At 40.0% G+C, this 24,576-nt stretch overlaps 1 protein-coding gene across 14 annotated transcripts in view; it reads right to left on the bottom strand.

Moving 5' to 3' along the window:
• The window catches only part of KLF12 (Kruppel like factor 12), a 446,590-nt gene that overhangs the window by 235,980 nt on the left and 186,034 nt on the right, over positions 1-24,576 (bottom strand). For 13 of the 14 annotated variants that reach the window (XM_036302000.1, XM_036302007.1, XM_036302009.1 and 10 more), the window contains one exon: positions 3,805-3,894. In XM_036302000.1, the coding sequence (XP_036157893.1) occupies positions 3,805-3,894 (90 nt within the window). Of the gene's footprint in view, positions 1-3,804; positions 3,895-4,168; positions 4,225-24,576 lie in introns of those variants that run through there. The other variant, XM_036302015.1, reaches the window with a different exon arrangement.

Genomic DNA, 24,576 nt, shown 5'->3' with positions numbered 1-24,576 from the left:
AGCACTGACCATCTGCCAGGAACTACCAGAAAAATATAAGAAATAGTTCTTGCCCTTTCAGCGCTTACAACCTGATGGAAGAAACATGACCACATACACAAGCAGAGTGGCTAACCTAGGCCCATTTCAGGCTTTTTCTAATCTCTAAAACATGCGCACAAGGTCCTGGAGGAGCGGGGGACACGTAGAGACCAGCTGACAGCAGGAGACCTACGGGACTATTTATAGCATGAAGGAGAGAACAAACATGACTTCATGGTACATGGAAACATGAGGTCCATGTAAAGGAACAAATCTCTACAATGCTGCTTGTAGCCTGACAAGCAGACTAACTTTTCTTCCCCAAAAGACTGGAGGTTAATGCCCATGTCCTATAAACAGAGTCCCAAAACTAGGTTTCCCGGAATCATTTCAGAATCCAGCCAATATACCAGCTTCAGGCTTTCTCATCCATTGTTGTGACCCACAGATACATTTCTACAACTTTTTGTTCATTGTAATTAACATGTCTCATCTTTTGCCAAAATCATAATCGCAGATGTGATTAATCACACCACTGTTTACATTTTCTTATGAAGAAGCAAATTTCAACCAGCCTTAACAGTAAATGAGTCCTGTGAAACTGAAATAAAAAAATCTTCAGAATTCTAGCACTCCTTATCTAAAAATAGTTTGGAGAATCTGAAATTATATAGTATGTTATCCATCCCTTTATCAACAATGGAAAACTCTAGTAAAGTGACCAAAATGAACTTCTACTAAAATTCCAGATTTTATCTCCAACCTCCAGAAGAGTTGATTTAAAGTATTATAAATGACTAAGTATGAGTTATTGAATTCTGTAAGTATGTCTTAATACCTTTTGTTAAACACTGCTGGCTGCTTTTCCTGAAGCTTTAATGTAAAACAGAATGAAATATCTGTTATATATTTTTAAAAGTACACAACAATTTAAGAAAAAGAATAACATCAAGTTTCTACTTCCCCCTAAAATATAGAATCTAAATTAGGGTTAAAATAAAAATATCAGCTCATTCACAAGGAGGCAATTTGATTTTAATAAACAAACATTAAGTACAACCTATGAGCCTACAATTTTTCTTTTCCTTATTTGAGGACAGAAAAATACTTCTTATAAATGTGGCACGAGGGTCTTACTCACACTATAAAAACTCTTGGAATATCGGCTTTTGTTTTTTGTGGACCTAAATGTTTCATACAAACCTTTCTTTACCACTGAAAACTAAAACTTTAGGGAGAGTAGTATTTAGATATCATTAAAGAGTCCCAGGACTGGTGACACTAATACACTCTCCCGGCTTTGACTAGTGGCCCAGGTAGTATTTTCTGTGACTTTTTTGCCTTCTACCAGCATGTGTGACCTGAATGGATTTACTGGTATTCAGTTGAAGAATACAGGTATTACGAAATACAAAAACAACATTGTGGCCCTGGCTGGTGTGGCTCAGTTGGTTGAGTGTTGTCCCATGCACTGAAAGATCACTGGTTCAATTCCTGGGCAACATGCCCATGTTGCAGCCAGGATCTCAAGTAGGGGGCAGGCAGGAGGCAGCTAATCCATATTTCTCTCTCATTGATGTTTCTAACTCTCTGTTACTCTCCCTTTCTCTCTCTTTAAAAAAAAAGAAAAGGAAAAAGTGGAGCCTTTCCCTTGATAGAATGAAAGGCTTGAAAGATAATTGGAAAGAAAATAGCTTCACCTTCCTCTTTAAAAAAACCTCAAAACAAACAGAAAAACATTGTGAAATATACCATTTTCACTTTTTTATCTGCAGTGGCAAAAAGACTATCTTCTCTGAACGAGATGTCCCGGTCAATATCACTAGTTCAACTTAAATATGGGTTTCGCAGAAACATATTCCATTAAACTGAAGCTAATGCATTTAGATTAAAAAACAAAACAAAACCTGAACTCCAAAAAATAAAACAAATCTTCCTGTCGTTAGGTTAAACAAAAAAGGTAAGAACTACTTAGTTTGGAGGCTACAGAGTTTAATTTGATGAGTCAGGAAAGAAAACCTAGGTAAAAACATAGCTTTCTCTGAAGGTTCACCTATACTGAACAAATCTATACTAATAAAAGGGTAATATGCTAATTAGACCAGGTCGATCGGACATCTTCTGGACGTCCGACTTCCTTCAGAACAAAGCCATGGTGGCGGGGGCCAAGGCAGAGGCGGTTAGGGGCAATCAGGCCGGCACAGGGGAGCAAGCAGTTAGGGGCGCAATCAGGCCGGCAGGGGAGGGCAGCTGGGAGCGATCAGGCCAGCAGGGAAGCAGTTAGGCAGCAATCAGGCAGGCAGGCAGGCAAGCAAGTGGTTAGGAGCCAGCAGTCCCAGATTGTGAGAGGGATGTCCCAGATTGGAGAGGGTGCAGGCCGGGCTGAGGGATACCCTTCCCATGCACGAATTTCGTGCACCGGGCCTCTAGTAATATTAATAACTGCCACATTCTCTTTGCTGCCACGATGCTCTACTGCCTAAGTTGAACTATATGATCCATCACATAATGTCATGCACAGAACTGTGGAGTTGTATTTGGGGTTAACATAGTCCACAGAGTTCATTTCAGAGCTATGACCATCAACACCAAACATAAAGGTGAAATGATGTCCTCTCCATGGCAGTGGTGTGTTTCAGACACAGGCTTACACCGAAGAAGGGGAATGTGTACTGAGATGTCACACACCCTACCACATATTGCTCAGGAATGAGGAAGGTACTGGAGAAACCCTGTAAATGCTACCATCCAGATCCATGCCTTCAGATGTCCTCATAGAAATCCTTTTGGTACAAAAGTGTTCCAATGTGATCCCATTGAATGTGATCCCAGATGAACTTATACATGCTGAGTTTTATAACAGTGAAATTTTACTCATATTCAAATTCTATTTGGATTGTTTAAAAAATGCAAATGTTTAGTTTTGATTTTTTGAATAAGTGATACACTAATAAGATTAAGGATTTATGTAATGTATGTGTTGTTTTTTCAGGCATCTGTACTGCCACAGCGGTGGTGGTTTCATAAGATAGGAGGGTAGCGTGTACTCAGATACAGGAGAAATGCTCATTCGCTTAAATTACAAAATGTGGTCAGCGGTGCTGCAAGTGATCACACTGCCCTTCTTGTAATTTTAAATGGTGAAGATATAAATGTTAACAATTGTAAAGTCTCCAACATCCTTTTTAGGAAATCTAGCTGTGCTCTTAAACCTTTATATTTTTAGTAGCCATAAATTAATTCGTCAATTTGGCTATACGCTGTTAAATAAGCTTTCTTTTGCTTTTGTGCTCTTTTCAAACTCAGTGACCTCAATTTTATCCACTGTCCTCTCTTCTCATGGCATGAAACAGGATAAATACAAATGTCAAAAGGGAAGTCCACCCAGCAAACAGTAACAGTCCCATACCCCCACGCCGTAATTTCCTAACAAGAAAGAACCAAGCTATTTTGACATTGAGGTTATATTCCCTTTCTATTTTTTTAATACTTCCTCTTCGCTTTGGATTTTTATTAGCTTTTCAAAACATTCACCGATTTAAATAAAGCCATATGGTTCTTAGAAGGTCACTAAAACTTTGTAATTTCAGGAAGTTATCTTTTCCAGATTAGTAATATTTGAGGTTGCAAATGGGTGAGAATCAACCATAGTCTCAGGTGATTTTACTCAAGAGAATAAAGCTTAGACACAAGAAAAATCCTGCCAACCTCAGGATGCTCTGGAAATGACTGTCACTGTTGTAAAGAGCAGAGTTGGTGGTGATGTCAGAAACTTCTGCTTACCCCTTGTTCAGATTCCAAAAGCTCTGTTTTGACTCTGACTGCCGGCATCCCATCAAGCATTAACATTCTGTTTTCAGAAGTGTTGATATTCTGAGAATCAAAAAGAGAGAGAGGGAAATTCAGCTTTAACGCATTCAAAAGAGGACATCTGTTAGAGCCCGCCTTCACTGTAGTACATTTAGTACAGTTAACCTAATTTTTTAACAATGAAGCATAATTAAATGAGAATATCAGCACAACCAATTATCTGCTCATTCTGAACTTTCCTTTGAAATAATGGCCAAGAAGTTGAATTAATCAGTCTGATTCTCTGACCTCAGGGTTGGAGGTCAGACTATAATAAACCGGCGTAAGGAAACCTTACATTAATTTACAGGGAGCTGGGGCAATTCATCACACTTTTGCAAAAGTGAAAGGAAATAGAAGGCAAGATTCTTTCTTCATTACTTCTGGAGGTTGTACTGCATACAAAAATCCATAGAAGAGGAAATAGATAAAAATAGTTTATATAGTCTCAAATTATTGTCTCAGATTATTAAAAACAAAATAATATAGTTCTAGACACATTGAATTTTGGTATTATAGCAATTCTTATCAAATGAAAATTTTAACATATCAACAACACCAAACATCTTTAAAAACAACTAACATAATAAGTCTTGGATAAGAGTGAATGTTTAATTTGAAGTCATAACTAAAGAATAATCTGGTTTTTGTTACACTATATGTTAGGCTCAATTCGCCACCTCTTGAAAGGAAAACCTTATTTCTATTGTATTCAATAGAATTTCAAACTCTATTTATAAAAAGATTAAATCAAGGTTATTTTCTAGTCATTCTCACTGCTTTGGGAATTTTCTGAAGTCAATAACCTATGAAGGTAGTCAGAAAGCCTCATATCAGTACTTGCTTAAGGCCAAAATCAAGCTCATGTTTTAAAACATCTTTAGAATGCCAATTTTACCCTTGTATACTGACTAAACTAAAAAACTGAAATGCCTAAATTTGAGTTTTTAGAATGATTCCTTTGCTCAATTATAGAATGTAATCATATGATACTAAAATGGTGTTATTAAAAGAAAAAGTTTATAAATATTTATAAACTGTTTATAAATATTTTTTCCTACCTGGTAATAAAGGTTAATACCATTTCTAAACCTTAGATTTTTAATCTTTCATATAGTAGTTGCTTTTATATCATGTAGTTAAATAAGAACACCATCCACTTCAATAAATCAAAAAATTAAATGTTTTTATCACTAAATAATACCAACAGAGTGCAGTATAGTGAACTCTAATTATTTCTCCTATTTCTTGACTCCTCTTTTTGTTTAAGAAAAATATTCTAAGAAATAAAATGTATGGGATCTCTTATCCCAAATATTTGCTATGAAAAATCAACAAGAAGGAAAAGCAAATTTATCCCAGAGTTAACTAAAGAACATTTTAAAAAATTCCACAGTACCTAGTCTATTAAGTAATAAAAAGAAAATAAATGACTGCTATGTTCTTTTCTTAGAAATGTACAGTATTATTAAAATAGGCAGGATACTGTTTTTTAATCTTTGCTTTTAACTGGTCCATAATTTTAGAGATTTTACATCCTAATAGATAGCTTAGAGCAGAAGGAACTTTGGTAATACTGGCAAGCTCAGTTAATTTGTTCCTAGCTTAAAATCCATTAATGGAGGCTGGTGAGTTGTTTAAATATCAGGCATGGATCTCACATTCTAGTGTGTCACTTGCTTCTGTGGTTGGAAGCAGCCAGCCTGGCTTGCCACCATCCAGTCTCAGGAAAGCCTTCCAGCAAAGACCAGCCCTCAACTCCCCCTGCCTTGCTCAGCAGCCAGGAATCTACAGTAGCAAAGCATCCCCTAGCCCTTGGTCGGCAAACGGCAGCTAGTGAGCCACATGCGGCTCTTTGTGCCCTTGAGTGTGGCTCTTTCTAAGCCTTAGGAGTACCCTAATTAAGTTAATAACAATGTACCTACCTATATAGTTTAAGTTTAAAAAATTTGGCTCTCAAAAGAAATTTCAATTGTTGTATTGTTGATATTTGGCTCTGTTGACTAATGAGTTTGCCAACCACTGCTAGGCTGTTTGGTGGGTAGACAATGAAGGATGAGTTGACATTGCTTCCTACCCGGGAGGAGATCCTGTCCAGAGAAAAAGGGAAGAAGATGCTTTGCAAAGGAGGGGAAAAGACAAAGAGCATCCTAGAAAGGCAGGTTTAATGAACTGTTAGAATCTGATTAGAAGCTAATGTCCCTTTTAGTGCTTTGTACCAATTTACAGCTGGTACACTTTAACCATTTTCCTCACTAGCTGGGATAAACTCATTAGTCTAAAAAATGCAAGCTAACCAGAGTCTTTGAGGTTAGAACTGTTAAATCATGAAAACCTGACTAGGTTCATGTTCCACTGAGCACATTTAAATATCACTGTATTTTCATGATAGTTTTCTTTTTATTGTTGTTCTTGAATAATTCTACATGTGCAAAGACAGGTTATACATTTTAGTTTCATGTAAAAGTGAAAAAATAAAATACATTTTCAAAAAATGTTTAAGAAATTAAGTTTCCCCTGGAAATATTTCTCTTTCCATGATTTTTCAGATCACTCACAGCCACACCCATAAATAAACATCATACATAACAATGCTCACCACTAAGGAACCAATCCTTAACTATTAAACTCTTTCAACTAGAGAAGATTCAATCTGTATATATGCCTGAGTGTTACATTCCAAATATATATGAAGCATATTAATCTCTACATTCATGACTCTAACCCTGTTTAGCATAAACATAAGCACTGAGCATCACAACATATTCTAGACCAGTGGTCGGAAAAATGCGGCTCGGCAAACCGTGGCTCTTTGGCCCCTTGAGAGTGGCTCTTCAACAAAATACCAGCTCTTCCACAAAATACCGACTTCTGTGCATGGGCCACGAAGTTTCAGTTGCACTGTACGTGTGCGCCCGCACGTGGTATTTTGTCAAAGGGTTACACTCAAGGAGCCAAAGAGCCACATGTGGTTCTCGAGCCATGGTTTGCCAACCACGGTTCTAGACCATCCAAAAAGGTATATAGTTTTTATATAGTGCATGGTAATTATGCAGCATAGAGGATATAGTCCTTGGAAAAAATATCAATATATTTGTCTCTCTAAGCTAAAATCAGATACATACAATCTCAGTTAATTGTAGACTTTAAATATGTAATAAAATCTAATAATTTGAAATTATTGTCAAACATATCCTGCCATGATATTAATCAAAGCACATTTGCTGTGGAATCAATAGCTCAATTGATGCCCAAGAGGTAAATAAAATTACATAGTCATCAATTGTAGTAACATGGTCCTCTTTGTATATTAATGTTGCAGCAAATATTTTGATATTATACAAGCCTATACAATTTATATATGTATGCATATATTCATACACACATGTATATACACATGTGTATACACCTGTTATTTTGTATGAATAAATTTTATCAATTAAAGCAAAAACTATCATCAGATTTATGAGTTGGCTGTTGACCAATACATGTGAACTGAATGAGAAGAATACCCTGGATATTCCTATCGGTAAATTAGATTTGCCAAAACAATTGTCCAGCTGATATCGCTCTTCTAGTCAAAAGCTGTATAAATACAAAGGTCACTAATCTTACCAAATCAAAATATTATGAATGGAATATGCAAGAAGGGAAGAAATTAATGCTCAATGATCATATCTCATAAAAACACTGAATAAGAGTGACTTTCCAGGTTAACCCTACAATCTACCCTCCTTCTCCCATAATCAGGTTTTTTCCTATCCCTCGTCCCGATTATGGGCCATCTAGTTTGTACAACTGGAGTAAGAAAGAGTCAGTCAATCAATATTTAATAGACCTAATTTCAAACAAAGCTTTCCGTTATAAGCCAAAAATATCTATCTACTGGTGTTTTGATTTCTTGAGTAAACATACGGGGCATGTTTACTTAAATGGTTATCCATCTTAAATTTTCATGTTTGGCTACAGGTGATGAGAAACATAAATGGGCTCCATCCATACCCACATTATGTTAAACAGTGATATAAGGGACATATGAGTAGCAATTCACGATTCATTGCACCAAGTTGATTAAGGCATTTTCATAGAAGATTCTTAAAGGATTATAAAGCAAGTGTGCCAACTGGTTAAAAGTGTCATCCTTGATTATAGAAAAAGCTAAAGTATCAGAATACAAGGAAATTGGGGTTTTGCTTAAAAAAACAATAACCCTCCTTAGAGAAGTCAACCTCTCCCCTTTCTTGAGTCACCTCTACCATAACAATAGATTAGAATACACTCAGCCAGTGGTTTCAGTTATCTATTGCTGTGCAACAAGTCACATAGTAGCATAAAACAACAATCATTTTATTATTCTTGGTAATAAATATAACACCTTCTATTTGCATATTTACTATGGACCAGGCTCTGTGCTTATAGCAACCCAAGAGGTCAATGCTATAGTCTCTGAAGATGAGTCAGCTGCGACACAGGAGATTAAACTGTCCAAGGTCACAAGATAAGTAAATGTAAGTAAATGGTATAGCTCTGTTACAAACAAATGAGTCTGAGCCCAAGTGAGCTCCTGACCACCTGTCTCCTCTCTTTCCTTTCTCTCTCTCTCTCTCTCTCTCTCTCTCTCTCTCTCTCTCTCTCTCTCTCTTTTTTTCCTCTAAGGGCTGAGATTATTTAGTCATTGAACTAAATGTGCAACTTCTAGTCACTGGTGAGAATTAAGAATCAGCATTAGGGAAACAATAATGAAGGGTTAAATAAGCACTTAAATTCACAGCTATTTCACTCTTTAAATCAAGCTTTCAACATACTTCTTTGGCTTGATAAAATTATACATTCCTATCGTTAAATATCTCATAATTAATTTAGAAGGTCAGTCCCATCCTGATTCAAGATCCAGAAAAATCTATGGTAATCACATTTGCTGCCCAGTGTTTTGAAGCTATTCACATCCTCAATGGCTCATTCAATATTTTCACAGTAGTTTCATGTACTTGGATGAAATAGGAACTTTATACTCAGGAGAGATACATTTGGATAACACATTTAATTTATTATCACTTAGATTAGTGTAAAAGCATATTTTCCTTGCTTACATATCCTCACACTGGTAAGTCAATTTGGAAGAGGACAAATACCTCAAATGTTACAAAACAAACATCTAAAATGCAGAATTTGCCATTCTAGACCAGCCTTTTATCTTTCATTGCTTTGCAGCATGGGTGAGTGGATATCACACTGTTAACCATATTTTACTGGCAGAACTAAGAGCCAACTATAGATCCACTGGGACTCTCAACTTAAATCCCCTTCAGTGGTTTCAATGATCCATATATACGTTATTATGAAATATCTGTCTTCAGTGTCAAAAACAAAACACTTCCATAAATATCTCACATTGAAACATGGAATTGTGACTCTCCTAAGACTGGTAAAACTGTGTGTGCAATGCAGTAACTTATATTTTCCTGATAGTAAATATTTTTTTTCCTATGTTGGCAAAGTGCTAAATTACCACAACAATGTACAGTTTACATTAATATTTCAGAAATGTGATCTGAGCTTCTGAATAACACTTTCCACCCTCAGAATTAATACAAATTGTAATAGATTATTATTTTTGTCATATTCTAACAAGTTGCATGCACTTGGGGGTTTATGAGTTGGCCAAGTCTCTCCATAAAGATACAGTGAGGATCACTGCTATGCCAAAATCATCTCATTCTGTCCACTCTATGTTCATGAACCATAAGACACAGTGTGAGATAATAGGGCAAGCCAGAGACTGGAAAACAGAAAGCATGTTAAGAGCCAAAAAAGGATTTGGTATGGCTGGAACAGAATGGTCATTAGACAAGAAACTAGAGATAAGACTAGTCAGGTAACTTGGGGTTAGATAGCAAAAACTCTTACATGCTATAGTAACTTATTTATCCATTCAAAAATACTTCTTTAATGCCTGCTATGTGTTATTTGTTAGGGGTGCAAGTGCAAAACAGAAAGGCTCCCGCCTCAAGAAAGCTTGAGGTAAACAGGGAAGAAATGTGTTTAGGCATTACACAATAGGGAGCAATGGGGAATCCTAAGGGCTTCTTAAGCAAAAGCATAATGTGTTTAAGTTTTGTGTTTAGAAAGAGAGCACTAGAACTAATTTGGAAGATGACTTATAAACCCGTGGATTTGATGCAGAAGGGAAAGCAATCAGTTCATAGGCTACCACAATAAACCAGTGGAGAGGTGGTGAGGGCTTAAACTAGGGTAGTGGCAGTGGAAATGAAGAGAAGGAAAAATATCCAAGAGATAGTTCATAGGAAGAATGAACAGCCTTTGATAACTGACGAGGAAGAGGAAGCTTGGTGGTTGAGACAGAGGAGAGAGGAATGTCAAGGGTGGTATTGGTTTTTCCAGGCTGAACATGGAGGTCAAGGCAGGAAGCCCAGGAAGAAAAGCCAACAACACTTTATAGTCCTCCAATGTCCCATGAAGGACCTACCACACTCAGGAACACATGAACATTTGGATTTATGGTTTAATTTCAGTATATTTTTGCTTACGCAGAGAGGAAGATTTCTCTTATGCCGAGGATGCTCAAATCTTACTGTAGATATATAAAGTCAAATTGACCAAGAGTTGGATACAGACAAGTTTGGTTGAAATAAAGCAAAATAATCCTATCTAATAATAGACAAACATGGTAATTAATCATACCTCCGCTACGCTTCCCATTGGCTAATCAGGGTGATATGCAAATTAACTGCCAACCAAGATGGCGGCCGGCAGCCAGGCAGCTGAAGCGAACATGAGGCTTGGTTGCCCCAGTGATGGAGGAAGCCAACATTCCCAGCTGCACTCTAAGCAACAATGTTGCAATTATAGAAGCTAAACAAACCCCAGATACCTGCTTTCAGCCAGCCCGCCTTGGAGCTGGAGCCACAACAAAGTTTCAATTACAGAAGGTAAATAAATACCAGAATAAAAAAAAGAAAAAGAAAAAAAGGAGAGACTGGAAGCTTCAGTTGCAGGCTTGGCCTGCCGGAAAACAGCCCTCAGCCCCTCATCCAGACTGGCCAGGCACCCCAGTGGGAACCACCACCCTGAAGGGGGTGAAGGCAGCCTGAAAACAGCCATCAGCCCCTCATCCAGGCTGGCCAGGCACCCAAGCGGGACCCCCACCCTAATCCAGGACACCATTTAGGGCAAACCAGCCAGCTCCCACCCATGCACCAGGCCTCTATCCTATATAGTTAAAGGGTAATATGCAAATTGACCCTAACAGCAGAAAGACTGGGAATGACTGGTCACTATGACATACACTGACCACCACAGGGCAGACGCTCAATGCAGGAGCTGCCGTCTGGTGGTCAGTGAGCTCCCACATGGAGGAGCTCTGCTCAGCCACAAGCCAGGCTGATGGCAGCCAGTACAGTGGTGGTGGTGGGAGCCTCTCCTGCCTCCTCAGCAGCACTAAGGATGTCCGACGGCAGCTTAGGTCTACTCCCTGCTGGCAAATGGACATTCCCCGAGGGCTGCCAGGCTGCCAGAGGGATATCTGATTGCCAGCTTAGGCCCAATCCCATGGGGAGCAGGCCTCAGCCAGCATAGGTCAGAGGGGTCCCAGATTGTGAGAGGGCACAGGCAGGGCTGAGGGACCTCGCCCGCCCCCCCCCCCCCCCGCAAGTGCACAAAAAAAAGTTTTTGTGCACTGGGCCTCTAGTAATAAAATAAAGTACTATATAAGTGAGTCAATTTATTAATTAGCTATAAATTCCAGAAGAGAATTAAGTCTACTTTTACTGACATTGTTTCTAGGATTTATCAGTTTTACAGACTTTCATGCTTATCAAAACTTAAAAAACACACCAGAATATATATTTGCCAAAGTACAAGTTTAAGAGTACTGAACATTAACATATACATTGGCCATTTCCCTTTATAAAAACTGTGTGAAAAGTAATGAAAAAAACACCCAGAACACTGAATAGAATATGTAATGAAATAACATCACTCGTCCTCTGTGCCTACAGAGAATGAAGATTACTATCAAGCATTAAGTCATTTATTTTCTGTGGGGAACAAAGGAAATGACTATTGACCTATATTTCCACCTTTCTTGGTCTATAATGATGTCAAGTGGCTCCTTATCAAATCCAAAATGAATTATCTTATTAAAACATGGGCTGTTGAGTGTTTCTCTCCTGCACAGCCTGAAGAAATAGTACTGAAGAGTTGGGAGTAAGTAAAGGAATTTTGAGGAGAAATAAAAATCCAAGTCAATTTTTTAAAAGTGTGACTGTTCCAATGAAAACAAAATAAGAGAACGATCCAACCCTAAACATTCTCCTCCATGGTCAGAAAAATGTGTCGACTACTAAACACATAAACTAGGTTTTGCCTTTTCTTCCAAGAATCTATATTCGCTCCCTTTTCGTTTTATACTTTAAACATTCAGTTAGTTAAGGTTTTGTACCAAATATAGTATATTCCTTGAAAACCCTACACACGATGTTGGTTTTTAAAAAAGTAAAGTAGAAGAAAATAAACTTGAAATTTATTTCATCCAAGAAGTATTGTCAAAGTGATATGGGAAAATTGACTGGAATGTGCGGTGTTCCCCTGGGCAGGATGGCTTCCCTGGCTCTTTGTCCGGTGGAGTCGAAGAATGAAACCATGGACGAAAGATGGTATAGCAAAGGTGGAAATTTACTGAAAAACAAGCACAGACTCCCACGTGGGGAGGGGAAAGAGTCCCACAGCACAGACTCCCACGTGGGGAGGGGAAAGAGTCCCACAGCACAGACTCCTACGTGGGGAGGGGGAGTCCCACTGAGTCCTTTTTTTCCACAGCTTATAAAGGCTGCAGTTTTTTGTGCCTTGATATCCCCTCTGATTGGTTACTCTCCCCCTTAGATTGGTTACTATAGCAACTCCTGAGCTCAAGCCTCACCTGAAGTACCTAAGGTTCCCTCCTTCATTTCCCTGATTGTTCTACTTCCTCTCAGCTTTCTTCCTCCCTCTTTGAATGAGGGGCTTCCTTCCCTTTATTCTGTAAGTGTATACCTTTTGTAGCTCCCAGCTCCCTTATCTTATAGAATGTACCCTTTGCAGCTCTGTAGACCTGTGCTTTTTCCATAGACCCCTTAATTCCTAAAATTTCCTAAACCTGCCTATTTCACCCCTAAAAACTCCTTTCAAAAGCAGGTACAGGCATTATGTTCGTGTTTGTCAAAAGATGTAACGAAAGTATAACTTATTATACCCAGGAAGTTTCTATTATTTTTTTCTGTTATTTGACTGAATATAGCTAAAATAAATGTTGCCTGTACAGAGAGGAAATACTTAAGAAGTCCATTGCCATAACTCAGATATTATTTTAGACCAGAGCTTTCCAACATCTGCAATACGGGCATTTCGGCCAAATAATTCTTTGCTGTGGGGCTTTCCTGGGCATTGTAAGCTGTTCAGTAGCATCCTTGCCTTCTACCACTATGCTATCCCAGTAGCACTCGCTCACTCCCACAGCTATAGCAATCTGAAATGCCCTCAGAAATTGCCAAATGTAAAGGGGGAGGGAGAGTGGAGGGAGAAAGTGCCCCATTTCAGAAGCACTGCTTTATAATTACTAATATAATGAACTTATTAGGAAAGAATTTTACTTTTATGTTGAATTACATTGCCCTATAGTATAAACATTACCTCAATATTAAAAGAAAATACCCGCTATAAAGAATATTTATAGTTTACTTTAGAATATACTTTCTCGGAAATTAGCAACATTTTATAAGATTTTCTTTTATTTTATTTGAATTCCTTCTCCTCTTCCTGTATATCCAAATTTTCCCACAAGTGCAAAGATTCTAGAAAGCAGCTGCAAATGTGCTCATTAGTTCAAGCTGCAGAGCCTGAAAAAAAAATGTAAGGTTTTCAGTATTATATAGCAACTCAGGGGAGATGTCTAGACCCACTGAGACATGGCCAGTGAAAATCTACCAAATTAGCCTCAAAAAATTCCCAAAGTAAGAAACAGTAATTACCCAAATGGACATGGTGACTTAACTTTCAACAAGAAGCTAGAAGACAGTTTTCAATCTTGGATCCACATCAGATTTGCTGGATAATATTTTATAATTTGCTTTTCTTTATAGAAACCACGACTGACTCCTCTATCAAAAACAAAATATTTCACAATATGAACTGAAATATAAGCTTGTCTTTAATTGATTAATTTTGTTAGGAATGTTGTCTTTTAGGTAACATAAATACAGCCTTGTGGTAACAATATAGTCCCTTGTGGGACTGCGGGAGTCAGTTCTGTCTAGTTGCAGTGAACTAAAGGAACAAATTAAAATCACCACAGGCTATGTAAACGACATTGCAACAAGCAATACCCTTGCTAAAGAAGAGTGCTTCCTTATAAAAGAAAAAATAAAGATGTGAGGAGTATTAGGTCTCTAGAACATCTTACTGTAAATTCAAAGAAGGAAATTGTTTTTAGAAGATGTGAAAACATGTTGAAAAGTCAAACCACAAATTCACTTCCATTGGTATACACATAGTCTATAAGCACACTCTGTACCTATGGTGTCTGGGTAACCACCAGCTACTTGCAGCTGAAATTTGATTAGTCCAAATTACATGTGCTTTACATGTAAAATACACACTGAATTTTGAAGACTTAAAATGAAAAAGAAACTGTAGAACATCCATTAATTTTTTATTGATTCCATGTTAAAACAGTATTTGGGTTATACTTGGTTAAATAACATATATTATTAAAAGTAACTTTATTTTAAATTTTACTAGAAAATTTAAAACTACACATATGGATTTCTAATATTCCATGCTATCATTTCAGTAGACTTCAACCTGTATTTGTATCATGAGCTTCTCTCCACCTTCTACCCAAACCTTTTGGAAATGTGGGGGTGGGGAAAGGAGAGAGTGAGAAGTGACACAAAATTGGAAGAGTGTCACTGGCCTTTAGTGTCCAGGGGCCAGAGATGGCAAAAGTCCTCACTGAATGAATTCCATACAATGAAGGATTGTCTTCTCCAGGATTTCAGTTGTATCTCCACTAGAAAACAGGCAGGTGATATTATTAGCCAGCCAGACTTCAGAAACTATTTGCTAGGACCCAACTTTGTATTTTCAGCCCTGACCTCTTTCTCTCAAGACACAGAGATATATTCCAAATGACTGTTTGACATCTCCAAATAAACATTCCATGGGCCTGGCACAATTACAAATCTAAACCAAATTCAGTATCTCTGACCTCCATACACTACCAAAAAAAGAAAGAAAAAGGAAGGAAGGATGGGAGGGAGGGATGGAAGGGAGGAAAAGGGAGAGGAGGGGGGAAAGGAGGGAGGGAGGAAGGGAGGAAAGAAGGAAGAAAATCTTCTGCTTTATTAATTTTCCCTCAAGGAATGACATTCATCATCAAGGCTAGAAAGAAAGCTTTCCTTTGCTAACTCACATGACATGTTTACTGGAATCCTTGGCCAGTCACAGACAGCCTTTTCTCTCAGTTCTCACTAGTCCTTGTCTCATAGGTGACAGTCCTGTTACCACTCTTCTGCAAAATTACTGAATAATATTTATTCATGAAATTTATGATACGTAGCTTTTTGCATTTTGTTGGGGAGCATAAGAGACTTGGTTGTAAAGTTGTAAGGAGGACATTCTGAGAAAAGGAAGTGTGTGGAAGGCCGCCTGCCCTGTTTATCAGACTTAGGTGAAACTTAGCAGAGTGTTGAAGGCGGTGCCCCTAATTATTCCTTGACCTTTCCAAACAAGTCTGTGCATATGCAGACCCTGGGTGTTTATTGGAAATCTTATGCTTAATACCTGGATACCCTTGCCTAGAGGACAATGTAAACACATGTGTCCTCCCAAAATTACTCACCCTACTAATTGCATCTAAAGATAAAAATTCCAATAAAAGCCTAACAAGACAGGCATCGAGGCTGCCTGGCTTCTTCAGCCAGGCCATCCCTTAGCCTTCGCCCCCACAGTGAAATTATGTGTGAGTAATCTGTTCATCCATCATTCAGGGGTTGCTGGTCAGCCCCAGCAGTATTTAAATAGATAAATGAGCACAATTAAGTGATAAAGAGATAAGAGAAGAATATGTTTCCATGTGTTTAAAAACAATGCTAATAACATAGGAAGGGAGAGGGAGAGAGAGAAAGAGGATACAGAGAAAGCTAAAAGTATTTGGGGTGGTGTTTTTCATTTTTGTCCTGAAGAAATTCCTCATATTTTAATTAATTTCATATATTATCCATGTAATTAAAAGAAATACCTGGGGGTTCAACATTTCAGGTAAAAAAGATCCAAACAGGTTAAGAAAAAAACAGAGAAAGTATACCAGAGAAGTGAATTTCTATCCAGGAGAGTGTAGGCATACACACACACACACACACAAACACACACACAGTTGCATGAATATTCATGTTATAGCTAAAATTTAAATTTAGTAAGAACTACTAAAAATTTAGTAGGAACTACTAAAATTAAAATTTAGTAGGAACTAATCTAAAAAATTAAAAGAAACTTATTATCTACGTATATTTATAAGTGATGGACTGAGTTGTTATGACTTCAAATGGACGGACTATCAACTGATGTTTGCAAATATCTTCATTAGGCAGAGAGCTATATATTGCTATGTAATCTGCAAATGCTATAATTTTTTTTAAGTTCTAGGCAATTGCACAACAATAGAAAAATGGATGCATTATTCTGTTTTGTTGTGCTAAGAATTTAGCATCCAAAAAAAGGGAACCATGGGCCAAATACTCTTTTTTTTTTTTTTTTTTTTTTTGCCTACAAAGAGCAGCCAGTGAGTGAGGTTTAAAAGATTTTAGTCTTGTGAAAAATGAATCTTCTCTGATATATGGAAAAGTATAGGAGCAAAAAGACTTATACTTGTCAGATTTTTAAACAACATATAGCATCTTATAACAACCACAGATAATTATACTCTCTGCCCTTTGTGCAGATCTCCACTTCCCTGGGCCTTTAATTTGTTAAGGCCGCATTCTCTGGTTATATAACAATATTGGAATTGTTACTTGAGAAAATTCCTAGAGAGTAAGGAGGAAAAGAACTGGGTTCTCAACAGTGTATTTTTGGAAGAACTAAAAATATCCTCAGGGACTTTCAGTTTCTGGTCTACCTTGTAAGAAGCTTAAAGTAGCCAATCCAACATATAAAAAGCTGAATAAACAAAAACCACTTCTGTTAAATCTATCAAAGAAGTGAGGTCATAAGGCAAACTGCTACCAACACTGAGAGAAAGACAGGAGAATGCAACAACACCTCCTTCCCCAAACCAAAAACCTCTGTGGGAACAGTGCTGGGGTAGAGAAATCTGACTTGTAATGGAAGAATTCCTAAAGGCTCAGGGTGGATAAGCCTGAGAGTTAAAAACTCCAGGGCAATGAAGTTATAGGGGGTGCCCACAATTTTGTGAGTTTTATCTCCAGGAACTGTACCATAGGTTCTTAAAGTGAATACTGGAGACCAATCCCTTCATACTTCCACCAGGGGGAGGGTTTCCATTTGAATTACACCACAGTCTTAAATTCTTCCATAAAGGCCTGCCCTCAGGGGAAATTTACTAGAACCTAATCTGCTAGGCTCTTATCAGCATCTAACCTATAAGTGGGCAGGTAATTATACAACTAGAGCCCCATTAAAGGTGTGGGGCGACTGAGAAGCACTGGTGAGGTACACAGTGGAGAGGCACAGGCTCACCAAAAGACTGAAACCTAACCATCCTCAGACATAATAAAGAGCTAAAATACTAATTAGACTGAACAGCAGAACAACCATCTGGACGACCTTCCGGACAAAGCCAGGGCTACGAGGGCCGAACCCCTTGCACGAATCTCGTGCATGGGGCCTCTAGTCTATAAATAAAGCATAATATGCTAATTAGACCGGATGTCCTTCCTAACCTCCTTCCGGGGCTGCTGCTACAAGGGCCGGGGCAGCAGCCAGGGCTACTGCTTCAGCCCTCAAAGCCCCTTGAACGCATTTCATGTATCGGGCCTCTAGTCCTATCTAATAAAGAGGGAATATGCAAATTGACATTCACTCTGCCACAAAGATGGCGGCACCCAGAGCCACAAGATAGCAGCGCCCAATCCTCTCAGCCCCGCCAGAGTCCCCCAGCCTCTGAGAGCGGGCAGCATGAGCAGCCTGGAGGAATGCGGCGACAAGGCAAGCATTCCACCCCACCGTGGAGGGCCTCTAGACAGCGGACACAGAGCGGCCAGAACGGAACACTTGCTTCATTGTCCCGGCGATTAGGCAAGTGTTCCAGCCTTGCCACGGAGGGACGAATGACAGAACAGACTGGTACTGATTCAAAATGGCACCTACTCCATTGGCCTTCACCCCAGTACTAAGGCTGGAGAACTGTCTTCTAAGTAAAGTAGATCCCCTACATGACCAATTAAGAACAAAGGCTCGACCAGACCAGAAGCCAGTGCTGGCTTGCCATGGTGACCCAGCACTGACTGGGGCCGCTGCGGGCGCCCCGACCAAGCACTGACTGCCTAGGAGGCTGCAGATCAGGCCCGGAGAGAGGCCTGCAGAGATAGAGGCAGGGTCTAATCCGTAGCCTCTGTGGCAGCCGTTGATCAGACTTGTCTCTCTTTCTATCCCAGCCTGGCCAACAGCCACACCTCCATTTCTCTCCAGGCCTCCACCGGGGCTGCTGATCAACCCTGCCTTTCTGATTAGGCCCTGTTGATAGGCCAGAGATGCTGACTGGCATAGAAACTGACCAATCAGAACCAAATCTGGATCAACTGTGAGGAGCTAATGACTTCCTAGGAGGTGGAGCTTTTGACACTGACTGGCATAGAAACTGACCAATCAGAACCAAATCTGGGTCAACTGTGAGGATCCAATGGCTGCCTAGGAGGTGAAGCTTTTGATGCTGACTGGCATAGAAACTGACCAATCAGAACAAAATTAGCCAGCAGAGGAGGGCAGTTGGGGGCGAGACCAGGCTGGTAGGGGTGGGAAGTTAGGGGTGATCAGGCAGGCAGAGGCAGTTGGGGGTGAGATCAGGCCAGCAGGGGAGAGCAGTTGGGAGCTCAATCAGGCCAACAGGGGAGGGCAGTTAGGGGCGATCAGGCAGCCAGGCAGAGAGGTTATGGGCGATCAGGCAGGCAGGCAGAGGGGTTAGGGGCAATCTGTCAGGCAGGCAGGTGAGTGATTAGGAGCCAGAGGTCCCAGATTATGAGAGGGGTGTCTGATCCCTGTGGGATTGGGCCTAAACCAGTGGTCAGACATCCCCCGAGGGGGTCCCTGATTGGAGTGGGTGCAGGCTGCACTGAGGGAATACCCACTCCGTGCACGAATTTTGTGCACTGGGCCTCTAGTATATAATAAAAGGCTAATATGCAAATCAACCTAAGGCCGAAACAACTAGTCACTATATTGCACTGACCACCAGTAGCTGATGCTCAACGCAGGAGTTGCCCCCTGGTGGTCAGTGTGCTCCCACAGGGGGAGCACCATTCAGCCTGAAGCCGAGCTCATGGCTGGCGAGCACAGCAGTGGTTGCAGGAGTCTCTCCCACCTCCGCAGCAGCGCTAAGGATGTCCAACTGATGGCTTAAGCTGCCAGTCAGACATCCCCCGAGGGCTCCCAGACTGTGAGAGGGCGCAGGTCAGGCTGAGGGGCGCCCCACCCCCCTCAAGTGCACGAACTTCATGCACTGGGCCTCTAGTATGCATATAAGTGTGTTTGTATGTAAGTTATATCTGTGTGTGTATATGTGTGTATGTGTGTGTGTATCTACACTAATAAAAGAGAAAGATGCAAACTGACCATACCATCACAATGCCCCATAGCCAATCAGGAGTGAGTATGCAAATTAACCTGACAAAGAAGGTGCGTTACTTTGCATATGCAGGCGCCAAGTGGCCAGGGGTGGGCGGCTGCTTGCATGCATGCTGGCACCAAGTGGCCTGTAGACCTACAGCAGCTGGGGTCCCGGAATGCCCCCAGCCACTCTGGGCCTACACGGGAACATCCCCAGGACCCAGGCGCTCCGAGCTGGTGCACACACAAGTGGCCGGGGGTGGGGCGGGAATGTCCCCCGCAGTGCGCGAGCAGACAGCAGTCCCCCACAGTAAGTGAGCAGACAGCAGGGCCCTGTTTGCCCCTGGCCGTGGCAGCAAGGGGCAAGCAGTCCCCCGCAGGGCCCCCACAGAGAGCAGACACCAGGGCCTGTGGTGGCATCAAGCAGGGAGGTCCACAGAGAGCAGAGAACCACGGGGAGCAGGCCTAAACCGTCAGTAGGACATCCCCTGAGGGCTCCCATATTGGAGAGGGTGCAGGTCAGGCTGAGGGACCCCCCCCCCGCCCCGTGCACGAATTTCGTGCACTGGGTCCCTAGTATATATATAAATTTGATGTTCATGTCCCTGAAAAATGTCTAGTAGAAAAAAACAATTGCAGGTTGAGACACAGCACTCTGCCTTAACTAACTAACCTTAATCTTTCAATCTGTTTCCAATTTTAGAATGCATTATGTAAACATTAAAAACTAATTTTATGTAGTAAGTGTTAGTACTTCTCCTAACAAAAGGACAGGTCATTCAATATTGTTTTTATAATGTTTCTTTCAACCAATCATCCTTTTAAGTTAAAAACTGTTCAACAAAATAGTTCGATTTCTCTATATGAAAAAGTTCTGCAATGATTTAGTACTTGGTATGATGCAATAACGTCAATAGATAAATTTTTCACTTTACAATACAGACAGTCCTCGGGTTACATCGGACTCAACGTATGTCATTTCATGGTTATGTCACCATCTCCCATTTATTTATAAAAAAAAAAGTTCCGTCATTTCGATGTATGTACATATGTGCTTTATGTTTTTTATTACTTATTTAAGTAATTATACAAGTAAAGGTCAGGAATTGTTATCTTTCTTTCAATTTTTTTTTACTGTTTCACTTCATTACTGCTGTGTATGTGCTCCATGTGAGTGGCATAGGAGCTTACGTAGGTGGGTTCCGGCTTATGGCGAAAATCACATTACAGCGCGCTGTAGGAACGGATCTCCGATGCAACCCGAGGACCTACTGTACTCGACTGAGAAAACTTTAATATTTTGACAGAAAATAAGTTGTCAAAAAGAAGCAATATACAAATGATAATATAGTTATTTAAATGTAAGTACTCAGTGCAGCATTTTACATTTCTTCAAACTATTCATTTTTAAATAAGAAACTATGTACAACTCTGATGGTTAAATCTGGTCCCCTGAGGATACATGCAAACATCTAGCTGGCAAAAGATTGCACCCCCTCAATGACAGACAGGAGGAAACCTGAGCACACTGTGATTAGGAATGGTAATCTAAGCAGTAAAGACATCTGAGGCTCAACTCATGACCCTATTTTTTAAAAAAGATTTTGAGGGGGGGGGGGGGGAGAGAGAGAGAGAGAGAGAGAGAGAGAGAGAGAGAGAGAAGAGAGAGACATTGATGTGAGAGATAAATATCAATCAGCTGCCTCCTTTATGCCCCTTACTGGGAATTGAGTCCACAACCCAGGCATACGCCCTGACTGGGAATAGAACTGGCAACCTATCAGTGCCCAGGACGAAGCTCAACCAACTGATTCATACCAGCCAGGGCTCATGGGCCTATTTTTATAATTTATTACCAGTGAAGCCAACAAATAGGGAAGTTAACTGGGAAGAGCTGAGAGATCCTTCCTAAAGTATTGTTACAAATATCTGTCTAATTTTATACCATTCAGAATCTTCCACCAAAACCTTACACAATGAGAAAGTGATCTGTGGTGTTGTAACTTTCGAGAGGAAACCCAGGAATTCAAGTACTTTTTCACACCCATATGAACTATAGCCAAAGATGCAGAGATACAGAGTCAGCAAGAAAATATAAATGTTAACAAGCAGGTCCATGCAACAGTAAGTGCCTTAATGGCTCTTATCCATGACTAATTACCTCTGCATCTCCCAATGCTTATGACACAGCTCAACAGAACACAGGAGTGCACTGAAGATAGCAAAACTACCCTAGATTTTCAGAATCACTCTGAGAATCTTAGGTATTCTCTAGTTCTAGCGTATACCACGAAACTTTTTGGATATCTCAATTCTCCTAAAATGGTATCAGAGTAATCTATAGGAGGCTGAGTCAGGATGCTCAGACACATTAATGTTGGTCTGAACCTGTTACCAGCTGGGGAGAGGTCCACGTCCCCACCTGTTGCTAGTGGGAGTGGGCTTCTTGTGATATCCCAAGAAAAACAATTTCCTAGACTTGCATGGTAGGATGAGGTATTGCAGAAAGCTTTATTTCTGTGGAAACAAGGTTCCATTTCCTTTTGTTGGACCAAGGAAGAAGTGTATCTGTGACTTCAGTAGAGCTAGAATCAGAGTCAGTGTCCAAAGTTTTCGCTCCATGTTGGAGCAATGTCCAGTCTAGCTCAATTTGTGTTCCCAGTTGCAGTCCATCAGGCCATTGCATGTGGGGTCTACATGGCCACTTGGCTAGGGAGGGAACATGGGCAGGAGCAAAGCCAAAGGAACCAGAGAGCCAACTGTAAGCTAAGACAGAGTTCCTTCGTTTGGGGGATTATGTATTCCCAAATTTTCATGGGCTTGCAATGGCCCTGCCTATTCTGGCCAATGATCTTTTTCCCCCAGATTTCACTGATGGGCACTTTCCCTAGTCACCCCAACTTCACTGAGCAAGCATCTCTCTCCCCTTTGTCAGAGCCCTTTCCCTCGTGATTTGCAGGGAATGAGCTCATGGTTCTCTGGGGAGTGGAACTGCAGCTTCCTGATGAAGCTGCACAAATGGCCATGCTTATAATGCCTGGCCTCCCCCTTTGTTCCCTTCCTGTCATTGATAACTAGTTAATTACAACAGTATCAAACCTAGAGTACAATATCCTAAGAAGCCAAAGGCCAATACAGGTCTATAAGCAGTACTTCACACCTGTTTTCACATCATGAAAGAGTTAACAGGCAATGGCTCTACTGCACAGTGCAAGAGTCAGACAGTCCTAAAAGCGCAAGAGGTGCAAACCTTAGGGACACCTGTAATGCATCTGTGGGGCACCATTGTGACTTGATACCATACCAGATGAAAGGCTTTGCCTTAGGATCAAATACCCTCAACATGGCTAGATTACAAACAAAGCAAACAACAGCAAAAGCCGTCCTGTGAATCACAGCACCATCAAAAATCTTTAACAGATAAATGCTGCCACCATTAAGTGTGCATTTTCCTTAGATAAATTTCTCACATATTTACTTCATATGAAAGACTCTTCAGGGAATATTTTAATCAAGTCTTCATAAGAAATATATTTTACCCCTGACCAGTTTGGCTCAGTGGATAGAGCGTCGGCCTGCAGACTGAAAGGTCCCAGGTTCGATTCCAGTCAAAAGCATGTACCTTGGTTGCGGGCACATCCCCAGTAGGAGGTGTGCAGGAGGCAGCTGATCGATGTTTCTCTCTCATTGATGTTTCTAACTCTGTATCCCTCTCCCTTCCTCTATGTAAAAAAAATCAATAAAATATATATATATTTTTTAAAGAAATACATTTTAAAAGCACACTTTATTTTTGGTGGCCCATTTCTTCATTTTTCCACAAAATTTAGAAATTGTATTAGCCTGATTTTGCTAACTAACATATAGAGGGCTTCCAGCTTCTCATTACTCTGTACACTTCTGCAGAGAGAGAGAGACAGATCAGGTTTACAGACCAGAATGGGATAAATGGGAAAATGAGTGTCCACCTGTTCCAAGATCTTGTACATGGCTGTTGATGGATCCTGCTGTACACAATCCACAAAAATACATTATGAAAGCTGATTCCATGTACCTAGGGTAGGAGATGCAGAGAACATTCACATGCGCGATTATACATTGCTCCAAAACTCCTATTCCCTTTTTCTCCATGTATCTTTCCTCTTCAAAAGAGAATAAATATATTAAAGTTTGACACTCTAACAAAAAGGTAACAGGAATTTCAATAGAGAAAAGGAATGATGGATACTAAGCCCCTATTATAGCATGTTCTTCGAGCTAGGAAATGACCATCTCATGCCAGTGAGCTATCCTTCTCATGTTCTTGGGATGTAGCTGTAATGTAAGTTAATTAAGAGCGAGCCACTCTCACACTGGAATGGGTGGGGCTGTAAACTGCAGAGCAATTTGGCAGAAAATATTAAATGCCATAAAATGCACATGCCTTTCACTCTAGCAATTCTAACTCTTGGAATTTATCCTTAGGTGATAATTAAGAATCTGCAAAAGAATATTTATTTCTCTACAATTGTTCAATCTTGGAAGCAACCTAAATGTGCAAAAATAGGATAGTGGTTAAATAAATTATGACAGAGACATAAAATAAAATGCCACAAAGGGTCACTTCAAAAGATGTAGAAATATGTCCACTGACATATACAGGTTTGTACTATGTATTCTTAACTCTAAAATCAAAATACAAATGGCATATAGGAAGTAATCTCATTATGTTGAGTGTAATTAAAATTATGGTAGATTTACTTTTCTTGACTCTAACTTATACTTACGTTTTCCGTATTTCTCCATTGAGTACATAATAACTATGTACTGTTTTTACAAACTAAAAGGGGGAAAAACAATAAAAGTTTAAAAAAATAAAATAAACTAGCT

This window comes from Myotis myotis, unplaced genomic scaffold (assembly GCF_014108235.1).
Source record: "Myotis myotis isolate mMyoMyo1 unplaced genomic scaffold, mMyoMyo1.p scaffold_m19_p_3, whole genome shotgun sequence".
NCBI classification, from domain to species: Eukaryota; Metazoa; Chordata; class Mammalia; order Chiroptera; family Vespertilionidae; genus Myotis; species Myotis myotis.
This window is presented reverse-complemented; position numbering and strand designations above follow the sequence as displayed.